Source organism: Chionomys nivalis, chromosome 18 (genome assembly GCF_950005125.1).
Source record: "Chionomys nivalis chromosome 18, mChiNiv1.1, whole genome shotgun sequence".
NCBI classification, from domain to species: Eukaryota; Metazoa; Chordata; class Mammalia; order Rodentia; family Cricetidae; genus Chionomys; species Chionomys nivalis.
In genome coordinates, this window is record NC_080103.1 from 9,088,240 (window position 1) to 9,111,483 (window position 23,244).

General features: G+C 49.3%; 2 protein-coding genes across 5 annotated transcripts in view; one reads left to right on the forward strand and one right to left on the reverse strand.

The window, feature by feature from the left end:
- Nucleotides 1-14,251, forward strand: part of Pi4kb (phosphatidylinositol 4-kinase beta) — a 37,391-nt gene extending 23,140 nt beyond the window's left edge. For both annotated transcript variants that reach the window (XM_057794269.1, XM_057794270.1), the window contains 7 exons: nt 1,645-1,754; nt 2,415-2,519; nt 2,693-2,816; nt 5,157-5,422; nt 11,923-12,055; nt 12,299-12,419; nt 13,388-14,251. In XM_057794269.1, coding sequence (XP_057650252.1) covers nt 1,645-1,754; nt 2,415-2,519; nt 2,693-2,816; nt 5,157-5,422; nt 11,923-12,055; nt 12,299-12,419; nt 13,388-13,569 — 1,041 coding nt within the window. In that variant the 3' untranslated portion in view covers nt 13,570-14,251. The remainder of the gene's footprint in view (nt 1-1,644; nt 1,755-2,414; nt 2,520-2,692; nt 2,817-5,156; nt 5,423-11,922; nt 12,056-12,298; nt 12,420-13,387) is intronic.
- Nucleotides 14,221-23,026, reverse strand: Znf687 (zinc finger protein 687). 3 transcript variants are annotated; one of them, XM_057794268.1, is made up of 10 exons: nt 22,891-23,014; nt 21,448-21,543; nt 17,975-20,103; nt 17,655-17,833; nt 16,984-17,160; nt 16,710-16,872; nt 16,225-16,551; nt 16,022-16,134; nt 15,691-15,835; nt 14,221-15,580 (listed from the first exon to the last, which is right to left on the reverse strand). In XM_057794268.1, exons 3-10 carry the CDS (start codon nt 20,084-20,086, stop codon nt 15,086-15,088), a joined length of 3,711 nt encoding a protein of 1,236 aa, XP_057650251.1. In that variant the 5' UTR covers nt 20,087-20,103; nt 21,448-21,543; nt 22,891-23,014; the 3' UTR covers nt 14,221-15,085. The 3 variants fall into 3 exon arrangements, with proteins under 3 accessions (XP_057650251.1, XP_057650249.1, XP_057650250.1); XM_057794266.1 differs by lacking the exon at nt 22,891-23,014 and adding an exon at nt 22,686-22,719; XM_057794267.1 differs by lacking the exon at nt 21,448-21,543 and having other exon boundaries at nt 22,891-23,026.
- Between the last annotated feature and the right edge of the window lie 218 nt (nt 23,027-23,244).

A 23,244-nucleotide genomic window follows, 5' to 3' on the forward strand; every position in this document is an offset into this window, starting at 1 on the left:
GTATGTAGTGTCTCATAGCTATAATCCCAGCTAAAAGGTTGAGTGTTCTGAAAGGATTTGGTGTTCAAGGCCACAAGGCCAGCCTCAGCTACATAGAGAATTTGAGGTCAGTCTTGAAAAACTGAAAAAAAAAAAGTTTATGGAGGGCTTTCTGTGTGCCACACCTGAGTACTGTATACTAGTGAACAAGAGTTAGCTTATACCTGCAAGGAATTTATGACCTCACAGAATCAGACCAGACAACTGGTAGTTGCAGTGTGGTGTTGCCTGCACTGTAGTGAGGAGCACGAGACATCATGGAAGCACCCAGAGCTGGTACTTACTCCAGACTTGGGGTGGGAGTCAAAGGATTTCCTGGAGGCAGCAGCGTTTCAGCTGAGGCCTGAAGCATGTTTGGAATGGCAGAACAAAGAACATTCAGATAGAGGAATGTGTACAGAGACTAGAGGAGAAAATGGAGCATGGTCATGATAGGAACTGGAAGAAACTAGTATGCATTGCATATATAGTATGAGGTAAGAGGCAGTGACAAATGGGGCTGGAGAGGTTAGTACAACCTGACAAGCTATGTACTTATTCAGTCCTGGTAGCTATGGGAAGAAACTCAAGCTTTAGTTTGGGGCTATAGGAAGGCAAGCAGGGCAGCATTTTATGTAGCACATTTGGTGACAAAGACAGATCTCTGTCTTTTTTACAGTCAAGCTGAGGTTAGACATAGCCATTTAGGAAGAAAAATGAAGATGCACAAGGCACTGTACATTGGCTGGAGCTGAGGTTGCTCTGCTACAAGGGAGGACAGGAGACCTCTTGGGGCCTGACAGGGTATGTTACAGTAACAAGTGAGGTTAGAGTGGGAGGTTAGACTGAAGAGATGAAGCTGGATGTGGCAGCTCACCTATGTCCCAGCACTATAGTGGAAGCAGGGAGAGCAGAATTTGAGGCCATTCTCAGTTACATAGTAAGCTTGAGGCCAGGCTTAAGATACATGAGTTCCTGTCTCAAAAAGAAAAGAAAGAAGCTAGGTGGTTATGGTGTACACCTTTAATCCCAGCACTTGGGAGGCAGAGACAGGCAAATCTGTGAGTTTGAGGTTTGCCTAGTCTACATCAGAGTTACAGGCCAGCCTGATTCACAGAGCAAATACCAGGACAGCCAGGGTTACACACAGAGAAACCCTTTCTCAAACAAAACAAAAAGTTGAAGACTAGTCAAAGAAATCTAGTCTGGAAGGATCTAGGAGAGAATAATACATCCCTAATCATAGGGGCTTTCAGTATGAGGTTGTAGATTCAGATTTCTGCAAAAGTTGTGGCAGTGGTATACAAACTTGACAGTGTGAGGTAGTCTGGAGAATTTGCTAAAATCCAGTTTCTAGATTTTATTCCCAGCGTTCCGGTTTAGACTGCTGTTGGGGTCTGAGAAGCTGCATTTCCTATGCATCTCCATGAATTCTGATGGAGTAGTTCATACTTTGAGAACATCACTGTGGGATCCATAACTCAAGAAGGCCATAATGGTGTGAACCATGGTGGCTTTGGGAGCAGTCTGGAATGGTGTGGTAGAACCGCATGCCACAGGTAGTGGCAAGTGAGCAGGGGGCAAGAGGGAGATCTGTGTTTAGCATCTCTGACCTGCTCTTCCCAGCTCCCTGAAGTCCACACCAACAGCTGTGACAACATCTCCCAGTTCTCTGTGGACAGCATCACCAGCCAGGAGAGCAAGGAGCCTGTGTTCATTGCAGCAGGGGACATCCGGTATGGCCAGATCCCATCATCCCTCATTTTCATCTTTTTTTTTCCAGACTCCACTTGTCTCTTTATCCCTTTCCTGTGTCTACTCACCAGCTGTCAGCCTGTGTCTTTCTCCTTTGTCTCATTATTCTGTCCTTGTCCTGAGGCCTCTATACTTGAGTCAGTGAAGGTGCAATAGTGGCATTGTTTTAGCTACTACAAAAAGAAATGACATTTTAAGAGAGTTCCAAAAAGAAACGAGTGCCTCAGATGGGCATTTGAGCATCACTCTCGAAGTTGCCCTTGACTAGCATGTGCAGACCCTGGGTTCAGTTCCCAGCACCATGAGAAAACCCAAAACCAAGAATCAAAGTGAGATCTCAAAATTGTATCCTTCACTTTGAGGGTAGAGAGGATACCTTGTTTAAGGTTCAGATTCTGGAGTCACATCCATTCTGAATCAATATTGGGATAGAGTAATGAGAAAACCCAGGTTCTTTGCATGATCATAAGCCACCAGGTTAGCAAAATAATGCTATTGGTTATGCTTCTTCTGGATTTCCTAGTGCCAAGGTTCCCATCTGTGTGTCCAGAATCTAGGAACAGTGGCAAGGAAACAGGGGCAAAGGCATTGCAGCTCTGAGATAACTCTTCCAAATAAATTGTGTATTTTCTTCCTACTAGACGGCGCCTTTCAGAACAACTGGCTCACACTCCCACAGCCTTTAAACGAGATCCTGAAGACCCTTCTGCAGTTGCCCTCAAAGAGCCCTGGCAGGAGAAAGTGCGGTGAGGAGGGTAGAGGGTGGAAGGTGGTCTTGGTACTCCTCTCAGTGCTCCAAGGCATCTTCAGGTGCTCACATCATCCTCTCCAGTGCCTTTCCACCTCTAAACACTCCATCAGACTTTACTGCCGGCTGAGTCCTTACCCTGGCATCACCCTGTGACTTCTGTCTTCATAGGAGGATCAGAGAAGGCTCCCCGTATGGTCATCTTCCCAATTGGCGGCTCCTGTCAGTCATTGTCAAGTGTGGAGATGACCTTCGGCAGGAGCTGCTGGCTTTCCAGGTGTTGAAGCAACTGCAGGTGAGGAAAGGAAACAAACACACAAGGGGAGGGGCAATGAAAGGAAAGGCTCAGTGCAACTCCAGCACTCTTGAGGACCACACAGGCTTTCTCAGGGAGCTCTGCTGAGTACTTGCTTCTAGCCAGGCTGAATGGGAAGATCAAACTGAAACTGGCTTGTCTTTCTCCAGAGCACAGCCACATGATGAACAGCTCTATGTTGGCCTCTGCTGGTTTTTTCTAGAACTACATCTGCCCTCTTCTGACCACTGAATGTGCCACGTTTGTCTTTTTTTTGATTGAGAGTGTGATTTCACAGAGGGACTTATGTAGTTCAAGCTAGCCTCGAACCCAGTTATAGCCAAAGGCAGCCTTGCACTCTTAATTCTTCTGCCCTCACCTCCCAAGTGCTAGGATTATATGTGTGCACCACCAGGCTTTGGGTTTGTCTTTAAAATCAGAACTTCCCAAATGATCTATCTGGGATGGATGGATTTACTGTGTGCTGAGGTATTTGGGTTTTGTTTTGTCTTTTTTTTTAAAGATCTATTCATTTTTATTTATGTGTATGGATGTTTTATATGCATATATGTGTATAGTGTCCATAGAGGCCAGAGCAGGTATCAGATCCCCCTGGAATTGGAGTTACAGTTGTGAGAAGCCAAATGGGTGCTAGGAATGGAACCCAAATCCCGTGTAAGAGTAGGAAGTGCTCTTAACCCCTGAACCATCTCTCTAGCCTTTGCTTTGTCTTTTTGAGACAGGGTCTCTGTAGTTCAGGTTTACTTGGAACTCATTAAGTAGTTCAGGCTGGCCTTGAATTCATGACAATCCTCATGCCTTAGCTTGAGTACTAGGATCACAGGTATAAACTACTGTGCCTGGCTACACTGTTGAGATCACTGGATCTCCTGGGTGACCTGCAAAAGGCTTTACCTGTTCAATCCAGTGCTTTATCCAATACTTGTTTGTAGTTTTTCTTTGTTTTATGTGTGTTTTTGTTTTTCTTTTTCCAGACAGGGTTTCTCAGTGTAGCCCTGGCTGTCCTGGAACTCACTCTGTAGACCAGGCTGGCCTCAAACTCAGAGATCCACCTGCCTCTGACTCCCGAGTGCTGGAATCAAAGGCGTGTGACAACACTGACTGACTTGTTTGCAGGTTTTTTGAGTAGTGGAGGTGGCCTGAACTTTGTCCTGGTTTTTGGTTTTGTTTTTAGAAAGGATCTCTGTAGCCTCAGCCCAGTGTTACTTGCTTTATACCCTCTGTACGCTCAGCAAATGTCAGTGTGTCCTTGTGCCACGCCCTCCTACCTCCTACCTCAGCTTCCCAAGTACTAGGTTATAGTATGTGACACATGGCTTAAGTGCGTGCATTTTGTTTTGCTTTTGAGACAGGATCTTGTGTAGCTCAGGCTGACCTCTGACTCTCACTTATAAACAATGTTGACCTCAAATGCCTGAGCCTCCTGCCTCTGCCTTCCACATGCTTGGAACACAGGCTTATGCCACCACATCCAGTAGTATTTTCATTTTTTTTTTGTTTTGTTTTTTTTTTGTTGTTGTTGTTTTTCAAGACAGGGTTTCTCTGTGGCTTTGAAGCCTGTCCTGGAACTAGCTCTTGTAGACCAGGCTGGTCTCGAACTCACAGAGATCCGCTTGCCTCTGCCTCCCGAGTGCTGGGATTAAAGGTGTGCGCCGCCACCACCCGGCTAGTATTTTCATTTTTATAATTTATTTTTATTTTATGTACATTGGTGTTTTGCCTGCATATATGTCTGTGTGAGGGTGTCAGAAGCCCTGGAAATGGAGTTACAGACAGGTGTGAGCTGTCATGTGGGTGCTGGGAATTGAACCCAGGTCCTCTGGGAGAGCAGACAGTGCTCTCAACCACTGAGTCATGTCTCCAGCCCCATATTTTCATTTTCTAGAGATGCTTTCTCTGCCCTTAAATCCCATATTTTTATTATTCAAACTTATATTAATAGCTCCTACTCTTATTTAGCAGGCAACAGTGAGATTTCCTGTTCTGTGTTTTCTACCTCTGTGTGTAGTCTCCTCCCTTTGCCAGGCCCTGGACTTCCTTTTCAAACTTCCTGGTTCTGTTATTTGTGGTAGTGTACACTTGTAATCTTAGAATGTGTAAAGTGGAGACAGAGATCATGAATCCAAGACTAGCCTGGGCTACATAAGTCCCTATCTCAAATAAAAAACTTGCTGGTTCTTAGTAGGTCAGTGAGTCTTGCTTATTTAATGCCCTTCAATCCAAGATATCAAGGGAGCGAGGTTGAGGAGAAGAAAACATTATTATTCTCTAGTTTGGAGAAAGATGAACCACTCTTGGTACCTTTGTGTCTCTTCACAGTCGATTTGGGAGCAGGAGCGAGTGCCTCTTTGGATCAAGCCATATAAGATTCTTGTGATTTCAGCCGACAGTGGCATGATTGAACCAGTAGTCAACGCTGTGTCCATCCATCAGGTGAAGAAACAGTCACAGCTCTCCTTGCTCGATTACTTCCTACAGGAACATGGCAGTTATACCACTGAGGCATTCCTCAGTGCCCAGCGCAATTTTGTGCAAAGTTGTGCTGGCTACTGCTTGGTCTGCTATCTATTGCAAGTCAAGGACAGGTAAGTGACTTGTGCCCTCATCCTAATCTTTTACAAGGGTCTTCTCTGTCCCTTCACATATAGTCCTCAGTTGATGAAGCAAAACATAATTTTAGGCCGGGCGGTGGTGGCGCACGCCTTTAATCCCAGCACTCAGGAGGCAGAGGCAGGCGGATCTCTGTGAGTTCGAGACCAGCCTGGTCTACAAGAGCTAGTTCCAGGACAGGCTCCAAAGCCACAGAGAAACCCTGTCTCGAAAAAAAAAAACAAAAAAAAAAAAACATAATTTTAGGAAAGATTTGTTTGTGTGACATTAAGCCATAGAGGCAGACTGACAAGTGCTGGAGGAAAGGAGAAAAGAAACAAGAGGACGCAAGGGTACAAGGGTGAAGATTTGAGTGGGTAGAGCGGAGGGTAAGGGAGAACGAGGACAGAGGGCTGTGGAGACAAGATGAGGAATGTTCATTGGGATCAAGCCTTGGGTAGCAAGGAGTGACATTTGTCTTATGCGACTAAAGAGTTTGGGGAATTTTGTTCTTTTTTTTGAGAGAGGGTCTTACTGTGTGACCTTAGCTGTCCTGGAACTTGATATGTAAACCAGGCTGGTCTTGAACTCCCAGAGATCTTCCTGCCTCTGCTTCCCGAGTGTTGGGATTAAAGGCCTTTGTCACCACAATCAGCAAGAATTTAATTTTGCAGCTGGGCGGTGGTGGCGCACGCCTTTAATCCCAGCACTCGGGAGGCAGAGGCAAGCGGATCTCTGTGAGTCCGAGACCAGCCTGGTCTACAAGAGCTAGTTCCAGGATAGGCTCCAAAACCACAGAGAAACCCTGTCTCGAAAAACCAAAAAAAAAAAAAAAAAAAAAAAAAGAATTTAATTTTGCAAGATAGGAATGATATGTTCTGATCTGTAGATGCCATATGATGCTGTAGGGTGAAGGTCAGGGTCCTTAGCAAGAAAGCAAAAGAGACTAGAACCTGGCACAAAGGTAGTGTCAGTGACTGAAAACAGAAAGGAAATGGATGGGGAATACCATGGAGATAAGCTTGAAATTCCTAGTCAAAGCTTTCCTTTCTTCTCATTCCAACATGATTTCCAAAACTTTTATGTGTACGGGTGTTTTTCCTGCATGTATATCTGTGTATGCCTAGTGCAAGGGCATTGGCTCTTCTGGAACTGGCCTCCATGTGTGCTAAAAAGTAACTCCTCATCCTCTGAAGGAGTACATGTACTCTTAACAGTGAGTCCTCTCTCCAGTCCCCAATTTCCACAATTTTAAGCATCTTTTGTTTTGCCTGAACTGTCACTTCTCTCAATATCACAGGATTTTATTGAGGCCTGACTTCACATAGGTGAAGCATTGATGGTACCTATGCTCTGCAATCTTAAGAGTATCTTCAAGTGATTTGAGGTTTGTGGCCTAAATGCTCCTTTTGGTTGTACCTCTCCCTGAGAATACCATGGCTGGGGCCTGGCATGTTGGCTCAGTGGATTAAAGCTATTGCTCAGTCCCTAGAATCAATTCCAGAATTGTCATCTGCCCTCCACACACACACCCTGGCAGGAGCTTTAGCATATGCACACATAGACATATACACACATAGTAATACTAAAAAAATAAATTTTAAAAAGAAATGATAGCCTATGCTTCCAGGGCTCCCAGTAACATGGCACCCAACTGACATTAGTCAGCCGAGCAGCTTCTCAGAAACTAGCATCATGTATTTGGTGACTGTATACCACATATGACCATGGCCTCATTACGTCAGCTGAGAACCTTGCCAAGTGAGTGCTCCCTCGTGAGGAAGATAAGGGTCAGTAGTAGCTTTGGGAGACTATAGTCATTCCACCCTGCTAGCCTACCAAGCAAGCAAAGGCTCGGGGTGAGAGAGCTGTAGGATCTGGATTACAAGTTTTAGACTCTCCCTGAGCTTTGGGATTTTGAACCCAGGTTTTTGAAGCCCAGGGCTCAGCTACAAGATTGAATAAGTGAGAACAGGGAAGCTTGGTGTGGGAGGTCTATGTGTTGCTTTTATTGGTTAATGAATAAAGAACTGCTTTGGACTTGTATAGCAAGGCAGAACTTACCTACCTAAGTTCTGCCTAAGGTTCTCAACTGAATGCTGGGAAAAAGAAGGGTGGAGTTGGAGAGATGCCATGGATCCGCCGCCAGAGATAGAGAGCAGATGCACGCTTTATATCAGCATAAATAGTATATGAGGCCATGCCCAAGTGGGCAGGTAACTAACTGTAGGATTTCCTACAGCAGAAACTAGCACTAGTTAGACCTCAGGAATTTCATTTTAGAAACTGATACATAAAAATAATAAAATAGATAATAAATAAAACCACCAAAAGAAAACTTTAAGAAGATGTGAAAGTCTTTCCCTTTGGTGTAGCAGGGAGCTGATAACCATTTTTTTTTTATTAATGTATGAGTTTTTACTTGCATGTATTTCGGTGCACCACCTGCATAGTATGCCCAACAGAGCTAGATAGCATCAGGTCCCTTGGGAATAGAGTTACAGATGGTTCTTAGCCACTATGTGGGTGCTGGGAATTGAACCTGGGTCCTCTGGAAGAGCAGCCAGTGCTTTTTACTGCCGAACCATCTCTCCAGCCCCTGATGAATTAATTATTCCTAATAACCTAAAAAATAGATGTGAGTTGGTGATGTAGCTCAGGTTGAAGAGTGCTTTGCTTAGCATGCACAATGCTCTGGGTTTGATCCCCATTAACACTGGGAGGTAGAGGCAGTAAGTGCAAGATTATCCTAGCATTTTTAAAATTTCTGGGAAGCATCTCACAAGATAGTGGCTACAAAGAAAAGAAAGTTATTGGTGTTGATCAACTGTAGGTCTAGGCTTCAACTTGTTATAAAATCACACACATTTCCCAGGTGGTGGTGTCGCACACCAGTAATGCCAGCACTTGGGAGGCAGAAGTAAGCCGATCTCTGAATTTGAGGCCAGTCTGGTTCACAAAGGGAGTTCCGGGACAGCTAGAGCTGTTACACAGAGAAACCCTGTCTCGAAAACCAAACAGGTAACACGTACTCAACATGGTCACATAAAGCAAACCAAAATTGGTCATCCTCACTAACAACTATCCTGCTTTAAGCAAGTCTGAAATAAAGAAGTATGCCATGTTGGCCAAGACTGTTGCCTGTCACTTCAAATTGGACCAAGGATGCAGAATATGCTAGAGTATGCACTGTCATTAGTCAGGTGGTTTATCATCAACACAAGCCCGCCAGAACAAGCCCAGGGAGAGCAAACCATTCATATTTTTATTTTTATTTTTATTTTTTATTTTATTTTTTTTTTTTATGATTTGGGTAGTATCTCCATAGAACATTCATATTTTTAAATGGAATTTGCCAGAGCTTATTTTCTACTGCATTTTCATTTTCCATGTATGTTTGCACACCATGTTTGTTTGTTTTTTTAAATATTTATTATGCATACAATATTCTGTCTGTGTGTATGTCTGCAGGCCAGAAGAGGGCACCAGACCTCATTACAGATGGTTGTGAGCCACCATGTGGTTGCCGGGAATTGAACTCAGGACCTTTGAAAGAGCAGGCAATACTCTTAACCTCTGAGCCATCTCTCCAGCCCTGCACACCATGTTTGTGCCTGGTGTCCACGAAGGCCAGGAGAGTGACTGATACCCTAAAATTGGAGTTACAGTAAACTGCCATGTGGGTGCTGAGAACCAAACCTTTGTTCTTTGGAAGAGCAGCCAGTGTTAACTATTCATCTCCCATCTTCCCCAATGCTGCTTTTTAAAAAGGGGGGTGGGTGGGGAAGGCCGAGGATATAGAGAGGATGTAGCTCAGTTGGTAAAGTTTATCTAGAATGCACAAAGGCCAGGGTTTAGTCTCCAGTCTCTTTTTTAGAATTTTTTTTTTTTTGGTTTTTCGAGACAGGGTTTCTCTGTAGCTTTGGTGCCTGTCCCGGAACTAGTTCTTATAGACCAGGCTAGCCTCGAACTCCCAGAGATCCGCCTGTCTCTGCCTCCCGAGTGCTGGGATTAAAGGCGTGCGCCACCACCGCCCGGCTTCCAGTGTCTCTTAAGACCAGGCATACTGGCACACACTTGGAGGAATATCAGAAGCTCAAGGTCATCCTCATATGTTCCAGGCCAGCTTGGGGCACATGAGACTGTCTTAGAATAAAAAATAACATCAAAGGCATATGGACTCGTTTTTCATGTCACATATTCCATATTCACAGCTTGAATATGGAAAGTTTTTCTTGTTCAAAACTAAGGCTACAAAAGGGTGACCAGTTTTGGGCACCTGTGCACTGTTGTGGGTTTTCTCTGTGTATCAGGGAAAAGTTAGCTCAACAACGGTGGACCAAAACAATAATTTTTATATATCATTACTTGGACAGATCCAGTGTTAAAATTCACTTTTTCCTTTTATTTCTAGAAAATGTTTACTCTGTTACCCTTGCATTAAGATCTTAGTAGGTTTGGAGGGAAAGTTGACAAAATTGTCACTTGTGGGGGAAAAGCATGTTCATTGCTCTGGTGCAACCAAGAAACTTACCTCCTTTTATTAAGTGTACTTCAGGGATTTCTAATAGTATGAATTTCCAATAAGTGGAATTTGTTTGTTCTGAGTTTTAAAAGGTGAAATATGAATACATTTTAAAATGTATCCCCAAAAATGTCACTGTCAAGACAAACAAGAAAACAGTAAATTAGGACAAATAAAAACAAAACAAAATCCTTCCTTTAAAAGAGAGTCTTAAGGCAACTTTGCAGGTAGAAGCTATCTCTGGTAGTTAACAGAAAAAGAGAAAGTGCCTGTACTGGCTTTGGGAGTCTGGGCGGGGGTGGGAGTCCCATTTGTTTGCTCTGGCTCTCTAGATTGTGTGGGCACTGTTACTTTGTTAGTGCTTCTCCACAGCTGGAAGGATTCAGGTGGGTTTCCAACCCTCCTCTTTCAGCCAGCCTGGCTCAGACAAGGTGGCCCTCAGATGGAGCATGAGTGAGAAAGCTGGCTGTGCTGAAAAGGCCAGGTCTCACATGCTTAGCATGTTAATTGTTCTTTCTGGCCATAATGTGGGACTCGCCAAGACCTGGGATTTATCTCCCTTTAACTTTTCTTCCACTACAGCTGGCCTGTAGTCTACCTCTCCTACGGTTTGTATGTAAGTGATTTGCCCTACATTGTTGTAGATAGACTTCTCTTCTCAAACAGACATGACGGCTCATTTGTATAATCTTAGCACTTGAGAGGCTAACGCAGAAGTACTGCCATGACTTTGAGGCTGACTTGGGCCACATTAAGTTCCAGGCCAGCCTAAGCTACAGTGTAACATATCTTTAAAAGAAAGAGGGGGAGGGGAAGTTGGGGAGGTAATTCGGTCCATGAAGTTATTGCTATAAAATCATGAGGACCTGAGTTCAATCCCCAGAACCCACATTAAAAAGCCAGATGTGGTGGCACAAGCAGAAACCAAGTGATGCTCTGGGCAAGCTGCTCTAGGAACCCCAGTATTCAAGAGGCCGAGGTAGATGGATCTCTGAAAAGTTTGAGGCCAATTTAGTGAGTGCAGACCAGCCAGGCAGGGCTACATAGTAAGACCCTGTCTCTCAAAAAACAAAAAAACAACAAAAATTTGTAGATGGCTTCTTAGGAACAATGCCTTAAGGTGAATTCTAGCCTCCACATGAGTGCATGAATGTAGACCCACATGAACATGGACACACACAAATACAAAATAATAAATTGTCTTCAGTCTGCTTGCTTCTAATTGTTCTGTACTGATGGGGCTTTTGTTCTACAGTGGGATGATTAAAAATTAAAATCCATGCACTCAGGCAGCAGAGGCAGGTGACTCTGAGTTTGAGGCCAATTTGGTCTGCATAATAAGTACCACCAGATCAGCTGGGGCTACATAGTGAGACTCTACCTAAAAAAATAAAACAGGTAAATTGATGAATGAGGGCCTCTCATTTAGACAGCTAGCTATTGGATACTCAGAGGCCTTCTTCCCTTACATCCGTGTTTACTACCAAATCTAGCTCAAATTTGAGTACTAGAAGTGCAATTTTGGGGAAATTAGCATGTATTGCAGTCTGGCTTCAAACTCTTTGTATTTGAGAATGACCATTAATTTAGATCTTCTAGCCTCTACCTCCCAAGTGCTAGAATTATAGGCGAGTGCCATTATTTGCATTCCGTTTATGCTGTGTTAGGGCACAAAGCTAGAAACCCAGGGCTTCCTACACTGTAGGCAAACACTCCACTAACCGAGCTACATCCTCAGCCCTGTGACAATCTTAAAACTATTTTTATTAAGCTGATAATTGAATTTTATACCCCAGTCTTTGTAGTTTTCAGACTTCTTTTCATTGCTAGTTTTAGGTCCTGAGAAATTGACCTAGACTTGTAAGCAACAGGAACCAGAAACATGGCTGTCTGATATGGTGTGGCCATTGTGCAGCTTGAGATCCACCGAAGCCAAACTTACTGTTGCCTCTTCCTCCTCCCCTTCCTCAGACACAATGGGAACATTCTTCTCGACGCAGAAGGTCACATCATCCACATCGACTTTGGCTTCATCCTTTCCAGCTCACCCCGAAACCTGGGCTTCGAGACATCAGCCTTTAAGCTGACCACTGAGTTTGTGGATGTGAGTCAAAAAAGAGAGGTGCCTCCAGGGCTCACTGTGTTCTTCCTGTGAGGATGAGCTGATGGGCTCCCCCAAATCAGGAAGGAACAGAACAGAAATGGCAGTAAGTCAGGATGAGGCAGTATTTCCTGGGAGCTTTTTTGTGAAAATAGTGAAATCTACCATGATTGCCTTAAGGGAGTTGTGGGAGGCCTATGGGAAAGGACCCGCCAGGATTCCTCTGTGCACTCATCCCACTTCCAGGTAATGGGCGGCCTCAACGGAGACATGTTCAACTACTACAAGATGCTCATGCTGCAGGGGCTGATTGCTGCTCGGAAGCATATGGACAAGGTGGTGCAGATTGTGGAGATCATGCAGCAAGGTGCGGTTGTGGGGGACAGGGCCTGGACTGCCCTCAGGTTGAGTCGCCTGGAACTTAGAATTTTAGGAAGTTGATCCCACCTCAAGACTCAGGTGGGGGAGGGCTTCTCAGGGGGTTCCATTTCCCCTTTAGAACACTCTTCTTCACCCTAGCAGAAGAGCGGGGGAGGGGGATGCAAGAGGAAAGGAACAGCAGAAAGCTCTTAGGTACCCTCATAGAGAAAACACCCATCTTCGGCCTCCTGGTATTTCCAGTCTTCCGCACATTCAACTGCATTTCTGTCTCCTTCTCTGCTAATTCTGGTGCTTCTACCCACTGTCCTCCCATCACACTTGATGTAACTGCCCTGGCCTCAGCCACCACTTCAAGCTACCTTCCTTTTCTCATCTTTTACTGTTCACTCTGCTGCTTACCTAGTCCCTCAGTCATTTGCATAGGATCCCTTATCCCAATTCCTCTGGGCCCCCTCTTACTCCCCCCCCCAAAAAAACCCTTTCAGATATTTACCCCACCTAAGCTGCCAGTCTCCTCCCCATCCTTGCCCATAACCCACAGGTTGCCGCCGTTGCTCAGGAGCATCTCTGTCTGGCCCCGTGGTGACGGTGGCCCAGGTCATCTGTGAGTGTCAGACCTAGCATAGGCAGAGGCCTGCAACCAGATAAGTGCAGGGCCCATTCCCAGAGATTTTTCCCAGCCTCCCCCTGGGCCCTAAGACTTATCTCCAATGCTTAATGGGGGATACTGTGGGCTTGCCTTTCCCTGGTCTGCCCACGTAGAGGAACTAAGGCCTACGGGATGAGAATGGACTGAGGGTCTCCCAACTGCTTTTCTCTGCACAAGCAGAATTGTTCTATACCACCAGAATCCCTGTGGCGGGGAGGGAAGGAGTACTTTATTATACTTGTAGTTCTGTTCCCTCTGTCTACTTACTAGCCTGCCTTCCTAATTGTCACTGCTTTTCCCCCCAGGTTCACAGCTTCCTTGCTTCCATGGCTCCAGCACCATTCGCAATCTCAAAGAGAGATTCCACATGAGCATGACTGAGGAGCAGCTCCAGCTGCTGGTAGAGCAGATGGTGGATGGCAGCATGAGGTCCATCACCACCAAACTCTACGACGGCTTCCAGTACCTCACCAATGGCATCATGTGATACCCTTCTCAGGCCCAGAAGTGGTGGGATCGAAGGCACCCTTCCTAGGAGGACCCTTGCCTAAAAAGCCCCAAATCACAAAACCCTACCTACCTAACCAACTACCCAAGGGAAATGGAAGGCAAGAAATACAAAGGATCATGTGGTAACCATGAGAGCCAACCATGGGGTCCAGGCTTGCTGGGGCTCCCCGCCTCCTGCTGTTGTCAGTATTATCACCTGACAGATTCCAGGACTCACTGCCCTCCAGAGAACAGAGGTGATGAAGATGAAGAGGATGGGGGGCCTTCTTCCCTCTCAGGAGTCTCAGAGGTTCTTTCTACAAACTGTCTTTTATTTTCCCTGGGTCCCATCAAGATGGGAGAAGGAATGGGTTCTTGGTACCTAGGATGTAATCCTATGTTTGACCATGCTGCTGCCCAACTCTGTCCCCTCCCAGGGGCTGACCCCTAGCCCACATTCCCCCTGGCAGGTGGGTTCTAGCCGTAGGGTTCTGCACTTGCTGAGGTTCCCCATCATGAGATTAAGGAAGGGAATTGTCATAATCCCTCTAATGTACTGAGGGTATTGGCCTAGCCATGGGGAATTTCTTACCCTGATCCTTTCCTCACACCCAGGGAAATAGCTCTCTCTTTTTTTTTTTTTATTTTTAATTTTTGTTTGAAATAAATCCTTAGTTAACCATCTGTGTCTTGTCTGAGTTACCTCTGGGGGTGGGGTTGGTGGAAGGGGCTAAATCCAGCATACAAAAGGCACCAAACACACAAGATGAAGATCACTTTTTTCATCTGTCTTGGTCAATACCGCCTCTTCCCTGAAAAGGGCTGCCCCAGTTTGGACTCACCCCTCCTATCAGTACACATTGTCCAACTCACATAAAAAGAAAAGCCTGGATGGGGATTAAACCACAAGCAGTTTTAATAGTCTGGTTCTCTCCCTCTTATTTCTCCCAGTTAGTATTATTACTACAAGAATAAAGGATTCCTGAGAGCCTGTCCTCTCCTCTCCCTGGACCCCATTTGACAGGACTCATCCCCACCAACCCCCCCACCCCTAGATTTCTGGGGGAAAAGACAAATGGAAGGCACTGCAGGGATTGGGGCGGGGTGTTAGTGCCAATGAGTGTTAAAGGAGGGGATACTAGGGCAGAACCCAGCACAGAGGAAGAAATCTAGCGGAGGGGGAAGCTAGACCCTGTACATCCTTCAGTTTCCCCTGTGCCTGTCTAGCAGGCTTCCCAAGGTCCTGTCCTCCCACCCAGTTATACACTGGGGGTCTGCAGCAGAACATTAGTGTTGGCTTCAGAAAGGAAGAAAGGGGAGTCCACTTAAGTAGGACCCAGGGACCAAACCCAAGAGCAGGGGGGTGCAAGTTAATAGAATCCTCAAAAAGCCTTTCCCTCAGGGGCGAAAAGAATCAAACAAAATACATGTTAAACTTCCCAGCCCAGGGAGGAGACAGCAGCAGTGAAACCAAAGTTCCAGGGAAGAGGAGAGGCCAATCCTAGGCCTGGGACCTAGTTGTCCCCACTGCCCCCCTGCCGGGCCCTGATGAATGCCATGCCATGAGTGCGGAAATGGGTCTTGAGATTCAGAGGGCTATCACAGCTCTTGCCACAGACCTTACAAGTCAGAGGGCCTCCAGAAGCAGGCAAAGGTGAATCTCCACCCTCTGGGTCAGAGCGTAATGGCGGAGCCTCTTCTTCCCCATCCCCTACCCCCAGGGCACTGGCTTTACCCCCAGCCCGTCTCTTCTTGTGGCTAATGAATCGGTGGCGGCTCAAGGAGCCTGGGGAAGCAAAGCATAAGCCACAGTCAAGGCACTGCTGTGTGCCACCATCCACCCTCAGCCCCACCATAACACTCTGTTCCGCTGAGCCACTGCTCCTATAGCGCAGAGGCCCATGGCCTCCTGACCCAGGGCCACCCCGCAGGGACTTGGCTGGTGGCGTTGTACTGTCAGGTTCCTCACTGCATGAGTCAGAAGACTGGCGGCGTTTCCGTCCAGGGCCCTGGAGAAAAGTGGAAGAAACTGGGCCTCACCATCACCCTGGCTTCCTGAGACCAGGGCCTCACCAGTTTCTCACTCCCACAACATACCGTAAGGAGGACCTTGCCTTACCTGAGCTCTGCCACCAGAGCCTCGCACCAGGGTGCCTCCTCTGTTAGGAGGAGACTGGGTCCCAAGGGGCAAGCCATGTCGGACTTGGACATGCTTCTCCAGGATCAGACGACTACTGAAGGTACGCTTTCCCTCTGTGCAGTACCTAGCAGAGGGAAAGTGGGCAGCTAGCACCAGAGGCAAAAACCCAGAGCTCCTGAGAGAAGGAAGGCTGCCAGAGCAGACGGAGGCCTTGACCTTTGGCTCCCTCAAGCAGGAGGCAGGTGAACAGGTACTCTGGGAGTAAGGGTCATCTACCAGGTAGGAAAAGGGAATGGTGAGTAAGGGTTACCTGCATGGGTAAACTCTCTTGATTCCCTCATGATTGACCCTGACATGGCGCCTCAGGCTGGGGGCAGAGCAGAAAGAGCGCTCGCACAGACGACAGGGGAACTTTTTCACTGACTGAAGAGCAAGGGGTGGGAAATTTTAGTCACACAGGTCAACCCCAAGGTTACCCTCCAGCCTACCTTTCCCAGAGGTAACCCAACTCACCTTGCCATGTTCCTTCTTCATGTGAGTCACATACTCATCACGCTCGGGAAACCAGGAATGACAAAGGCCACAGGTCCAGCCCCCAGGCCCACCACCCCCACCTTTGATGCCTTTGCTTCCCAGGTCCCGACGGGGTCGTTTGGTTGGGCGAGGAGGCTCAGGGGAGCTGGGCAGTTCCTCTTCAGAAGATGAGGATTCCTCAGTAGCAGGGGCTGCCTCTGCCCGAGACACAGCCAGCTCCTCAGGCTCAGTCTTGGGGGTCAGAAGGGCATCTCCAGCCCCTTTCCCAACTGCCTCCTCCCCCAAGCATCCAGACTGATGAGTATTCTATAAGAGGAAGACAAGGGGAGTGGCTATGTGGAGGAAAGCCTGGCTTTGCCAAAGTCCTCGCTTCTCCCTACTCCCCACTTCCAGAGATGCGGCTCTAGTTCAGGTCAGCACAGCTAGCTACGGAGCCAGTCCCTAGCCCTTTGCTCCTCCTGTACCTTGAGATGTTCCAGCATGGTCCTTTTTTGGGCAAAAAGCAGAGGACAAGATGGACACTTAAAGACACTGACACGCTGGGGCAACAAGTGCTGGTCAAAGTGGGAGGAGAGAAGCGGTTTGTGAGTGAAGACTGTGTCACACATGGCACACTTATAGATGAGCCTGTGGAAGCAGAAAAGGCAGTGTAAGACATCCTGATGGGGCAGCAGAGCCCTGCCCTGCGCCCCACCCTCCGCCCACCCCTCCTTTCCAAGCTCCTTCCCCAGGTCTTACTTGGCTTGCTGGGTGAGGAAGCTGGGATGCTGAGAGTAGAGGTGGGCATGGGCGCTGGGTGCAGACTTGAAGGCCATGGGGCAGATGGGGCACTTGTGGAAAACTTCGCAGTGTGATGCCTGTATGTGGGACTTGATGGAGTTCACACCCCCAAACACCACTGCACAGCTGGGGCACCTTAGAGAGGAAGGGGAGAAAGTGCAGTGAGGCAGGGGCATCTCCAGCACCTCACTTGTTGCTGAGGATGAGATGGACTGCAGAAGGACATAAGCAAGGCAGAGAAAAGGAGGTCAACTGTCCCCAGAGGCCTGAGGAGGCAGGCTGGAGCTCTAGCAGGAGCCCTGCTCTCCACTGCTCTCACGGTGCATGACTTGAAGGCAGAGTATGACACAACAGAGCCGAGGGACAGGAAAAACGACGGCTCTCCTTGAGAACCCATCTAAAAGGTTGCTGTAAGAAGGAGATGCTGCCGGGCGGTGGTGGCGCACACCTTTAATCCCAGCACTCGGGAGGCAGAGGCAGGCGGATCTCTGTGAGTTCGAGGCCAGCCTGGTCTACAAGAGCTAGTTCCAGGACAGGAACCAAAAGCTACGGAGAAACCCTGTCTCGAAAAAATCAAAAAAAAAAAAAAAAAAAAAAAGAAGTCCTATGGGGAGATGAGTATGAGGCACCTGTATCCTACACGGCGAGAGAAATGCAGGCAGGCCTCTCGAAGATGGGTCTGAAAATTGGCTTGAAGAAAGTTGCCCCCACACTCAGGACAGACGTGCGGGGGGCGATTCTTATGTGTGCGCTGGTGAGCACTGTAGCTGCAACGATTGGGGAGCATCATGGGGCAGGATGGGCACACCTGTCAAGAGGTTAAAAAGGTTAATTGATGAGGGGTGCCCTGTACCCCATTACTTTGCCTAAGCAAGCTCTTAGTACCTTCTTGGATTTTACCTCCATAGTTCTGGCTGTCCCTTCCCCAAGAGAATGATAGACAACTCACATTGCTGGCAGACCCAAGTGCGGGAGGGCCCAGCTGCTGGAAGTGGGCTGCCATGCCAGCCTTGTCCCGGCACTGCTCCTTGCACTCCAGACAGCGAAAGCACGTGTAAACAGAGGCAGCAGGGGGAGTAGGGGCTTCTGTCGGGAGTGGGAGCACAGGGGCTTCAGTGGCAACTGTAGTAATGGTTGAGGAGGTGACAGCCCCCTCCCCCTTGCCCAAAACAGGCAAGGCCAGAGGTCCAGGAATAGGTGGGACAGCCACAGGCAGCAAGGGTGTGATGTCTGGCTGGCCCACCATCTGGTCAAGGGCTACAGGCCTCATGACCAAATGTGAGCACTGCATGACCAGCCCCTTGTCCTTGTGTTCACGGGCATGCAGGAGTAGGCTACACTTGTTGAAGAAGACAAGGCGACGGGCACAGTGGTTACAGGTGACCTCTATACGCATGCTTCTGCGATCATAGTGCCGTGCCAGGCTCTTCTCCAGCGAGAAGGCATCCCCACACTCAAGGCAGCGGTAGCCTGTTGGAGGCAGGGCCAGCCCAGCCTCAGCTGGAGGACTCAGGTTCGGTCTATAAGCAGGCAGGAGATTCTTGCTGTTGAGGATCTTGTTGAAGGCCTCTACCAGGCTGGACTGGGTCCGAGAGATCACTGAGCCACCTGCTATGCTTGGCCCCGTAGCAGACTTAGAAGGCTGTACCATCACCACTGAGGCACCATTCACCTTCTGTCCCCCAAGGCCTAGCCCTGTCCGCACCTCAGCCTTGGGCAGAGTTTGGGGTACCAGCCCTAACACACTCTTAGTCATAGTCTTAGGGCTGGTGGCATTCCCCCCTGGCAGAACCACAGCTTTGCGGGCAACACTAGCTGCCATTAACATGGCAGTGCTAGCATTCTGGATGGTAGCCACAGGCAGCACTGTGCCTTTCAGCCTCGTGCCGTCACCCAGTTGGACACTCACCACCTTTGGACCCTCAGGGGCTGGAGTTACAGGAGACAGTTTCAGGAAGCTAGCCTCAGCCAGGAAAGCTCCCTCAGTCAAAGGGGTAGGGGGTTCAGGTTCTGAGGGAACCCGGGTTACAGTTCTTGTGATATTCCCACAGGATGTTTTAATAGTCTTGATCCGCACCTTGAGGGGTCTAGAAGAGCTGGAAGAGGTAGGGGAATCATTGCTGTCCTCGTCTGCAGCCTCAGCTCCACTAGAGGGGCTCTGGGGACTTCTTGGAGGAGACTTTTCCACTGTTCCCTCATCTTCTTCCTTCAGAGGTTTACAGCTAGACGCCCTTTCAGGGGAAGCAGGAGGGCTCTGGTGTCCTGGAGACTGCTTGAAGGACATTCCAGCCACCTGTGGAGGTGAGGCACTGGCAGGGATGCCTGCTGCCTCAGGGCTGGAACCTGAGCTTCTTGTAGTAGTTTGGCCCTGGGAATGGTGGGGACTGCAGCTTTCCTGTTTCAAGGCCCCTTCTGGCAGGAGAGAACTAGGAGGCAGCAGCGCTGAGCCATTTTCTGGGGCCAGCACAAAAGGAGTGGAGAAAGGAGGTGGGATCATGTCACCATCCCGAGGTGGGGAAGATTCAGGAGGTCGGGGATCTGGGTGGTCCCCTGGTTCAGACCCAAAATGAGCAAAGAGGTCCAGGGGTGTTTTGCCTTCCATAGCTTTTTCTTTCCAGGCATTCCCATTGGTAGCAGCTGGAGAATGGGGGGTTTCTGAGAGGGATGGCTCAGGACCCCCAAATCCATTCTGCATCAGACAAGACCCCACAGGTCCTTCCTTAGTTACATCCCCAGCCTTGGTCTCTTCTGAAGTCCCAGGCAGGGTCTCAGCCTGCTCTGGACACACTGTGTTTTTGACAATGACACTGACAGTGGAGGTATCTGGTGGCTGTGGAAGGCCATGGTCAGAGGCCTCAGCTAGACTCTTAGGGTCATCCACAGTAGCTGCCGCCACCACTCTCTCTTCAGAATCACCTCCTACACTAGGTTCTGGCTTCCCTTGGCCTCCTGGTCCCTCGTTTTCTTCTGGCCCAGAGTGAATGGCTTCATTTGCATCAATATCAGGGATGTCAAAAGCAGCAAGGAGGTCATCAAAATCAGGTGTCTTCATGTCCCCCATAGCGACAGGTCCCAGACCTAATAAAAAGAGTAAGATTGAGGAGAAACTGGGATGTCTGAAATAGAGACCTTGAACCTCCCTCCCTCAGTAACTCTGTATTTATCCCCTCCAACTTGGTAATCTCCACCACACTGAATGACGAATCCTGGAAAACTGTTGGAGGTAACTAAAGTCAGGTTAGTGGGAAAACACCAGGTAGTGCCGGCATAAAAACCCAGAGGAAACCAGAAAGAGAGTCTCAGAAATACAAAGAGTAATAGAAGTTAATGGGTCTCAGAGACATCTCCACAGAAACCAGATCCGTGCCAGGCACAGGACCAATTCACCAATAGGAATATTAAGGAGGACGACAGACAAAATGCTCTAGGTTTCTGGGCTTGTGTCAGCTTGGGATCAATTCATATTCTTCATGGAATATGAACTGGGGGTCCATGGAGATCTGAAGACCAATACACAAAGGAGCAGAGATTAAAGCTAAGACTGAAATTGCTCTTCCTTTAGCTTTATCACTGTGGTTCAACAAGTTACTTCATTGCCTTACTTTGCTGTTTCAAAGAGGGGACAAGTAACCCACTTATCAAAGTTCTTCTAGAAGCGTAAGATTGGATGCTTGAGTGTCGAGTCCAGAACACAATTTATTACTGCAGCTGGGCCAAATTAAGGACATGTGAGGTCAAAGAGAAGCTGGCTGCACTGGAAGGAGTATACCCTGGCCACCTAGGGCTAGGGTCAGAGATAAGGGTCACCTAAAGTCACCTGTGAAAGACCTGGAGCCACTCCTGGCACCTGGAGCTCTAGCATGGTCAGCAGGGAGAAACAGATTCAAGGGAGGAAAGGACACAGAAAGAGGCAAAGAAAGGGAGAGGCATAGTCACACAGGCCCCAACTGTGTCCTTTCTCGTCACAAACACCTGCTGCTTGCTCACCTACCTTCCCCAGAGTGTCTTTCCTCCTCCCTCCTCCACCTTGCTCTCTCAGGGTTAAAACTCCAGGGTATGAGCTGATCCACACAGCTGCCACAATGGGGAAGCTCCTCCTTCCCTCTGTCATTGCTACTCTGAGCGCCTCACCTAGTCTACCTCCTAACTCAAACTCCATCTTCTCGGGCAACAATAGCCTAGGAAGTATCCCCCAACCTTAACCAGATCCAATAGGGATGGGGGGGGGGGTTAAGTCCCACAAGATTTATGTCACTAAAGCAACAAGGAGGCCAGCTCGGAGACTATGGGAGACCCAAGCGCTATCCTCCACCGGTTCTTTACCATAAGTATTTCTCTAGGAAATGGAGAAAGGATAAATTCGCTCCCCTTATATGTTCCCTGCCCAGGATGCAAGCCATTTCCCAGGGCCAATTCTCTCACCTCTTTCCAGCCTTCAGACTGTAACTGGAGATAGTCCCAGCAGGTGGCGGCTGGCATTGCACGGACCAAGGTGGGGGTGGGGGGCAAGGGTACCAACTAGAGGAAGAAAGGGGAGTCCTCCTTGCACCGTACCCCCTTACTTAATTCCGCGCAGCGTTTAACAAAGCCCTTAATTCTGCCCAGATGAATCACTAGGTCCCTCTTCAGTTCAGCTCTCTCAGGTCGGGAGACCTGGGCTACCTTCCCACTCAAGCTCCCAACAGAGAGGGTCGGTGGAGTACAAAGCCAACTAAGAAAACACCTGCTAAGTGGCCTCTCCCAACCACCTCCCTCTGGCGTGCAAGTGACTTGGAGGTCATCCGATAGCCACCTGGAGCAGACAGTGGGCCAAGCGGAGAGGCTTAGGGCCGATGAAGATCCTCCACTCAGCCGCCAGGCCTCTGGAGCTGCCATCTCCTTACCCCCTTTTCCCTCTGTCCCCCAAAAGCAGAAAGAAGGGGCCTACTAGGAAGAGGGTGACCAGACCCGCGTCGGGTGGGGGCTCCACTGCCCTTTGCCCAAGGCCTGCTGCGCAGAGCAAAGCCAAGGGGCCAGGGCCCGGCCGGGGGCGATTAGGTTGCGGCCAAGCTGGGCAGCATTAAGTCCCTGCCATCTGCCAGGGACTGGAGTGGGAAGGAAGCCCGGGGTTTCGGGTAGGGGACGAGAAGTACATAAAAAAAACTGGAGGGTAAACTGAGGCGAGTGGTGCTTCTTTCACTTTCACCGGCTAAGAACTCAAGGCAGGGCCTTGGCCAGGCCAAGCCCTTTAGGATCTGCGGCGCTGCACATCGGGGGCCAGGACTCCCCGGCAGTGGGGAGTGGCACGAGGGGAGTGGAGACACATGAGGGGGCGGTCCCTGCGTGACTCGAGGCTCTGCAGCCAGGTCAGACCCAACTCGAACCTGGTCCCCCTTTTCCTCCGATCCCCTAAGGCTCTCTCGAGACTCGAGTGACTGCAAGGCGCGCAGCGGGTTCGGGGCGCCAGCTCGAGTCCTGCCGGGGCCCGGACGCTGACCCGCACCCGGTCGGGATGCAGGCTCCGCTCTGGCTGGGCCCAATTCCCCCGCCCCCACCGCCCGGCACGGACACCATTTTAGGTCGCGACATCCCGCAGCCTCCAGTCCCCCGGCCGCACTCCGACTGCCTCTCGGTGTAGGAGAGCCAGGACTTAGGGGTCCCGGACCCCCCTCCCACGTTACCGGGCTAGGGGCAGTGCTTTCAACAGTCTTGAGTTCCCACCAGCGGTCCTCGAGCACCGAGGCGGCGACCCCGCCAGGCAAGCAGCCGCCCCAGGGGGCGGCGCGGAGAAGGGGGTAGTTGACCAAGTGGGGGAGGGGCAGGGGCATTTACCCGCCCCCCCGGGGGGCGGAGCCAAGGGCGGGTATTCGTGGCGAGCACGCTTACTTGTTCCGATCCTAGTGCGGGCTGAGACCCCGCGGCCTCCGCCCGGTTCCAGCCGCCACCGCTGCTGCCGTCGCCGCCGCCCTCCCCGCGGCCGCCGCTACTTCCTGCTTCTCTCCGCTTCGGCCTCCCCTCTCCCTCAGCTCCCTCCGCGCTCCTGGTCCGGGCTGCCCGCTTTCATACTCGCCATTGGCCAATGGCCCCGTCGTTCAGCCCTGAGCCCCACCCAGCCCCACACGGGGTTGGCCCTCCGTACCCCGCTCGGAACTGGCCCCTCATAGTCTTCTCGCCGTGATTGGACGAAGGGCCTGGACCCTGTGGAGAAGCCTCTCCTCATTGGCTGCTCCGGAGTCCACC

What these genes read in the sequence shown, in the direction of transcription:
- Znf687 (XM_057794267.1), bottom strand. Translation starts at nt 20,086, where the DNA reads ATGGGGGACATGAAGACACCTGATTTTGATGACCTCCTTGCTGCTTTT. An exon ending in TCTCGCCGTGTAGGATACAG is followed by an intron (nt 17,161 to 17,654) that starts GTGCCTCATACT and finishes TTCCTCTCTAAG; the next exon opens with GTGCCCCAGCTGTGCAGTGG. An exon ending in AAGAGAGTTTACCCATGCAG is followed by an intron (nt 15,836 to 16,021) that starts GTAACCCTTACT and finishes TCCCTCTGCTAG; the next exon opens with GTACTGCACAGAGGGAAAGC.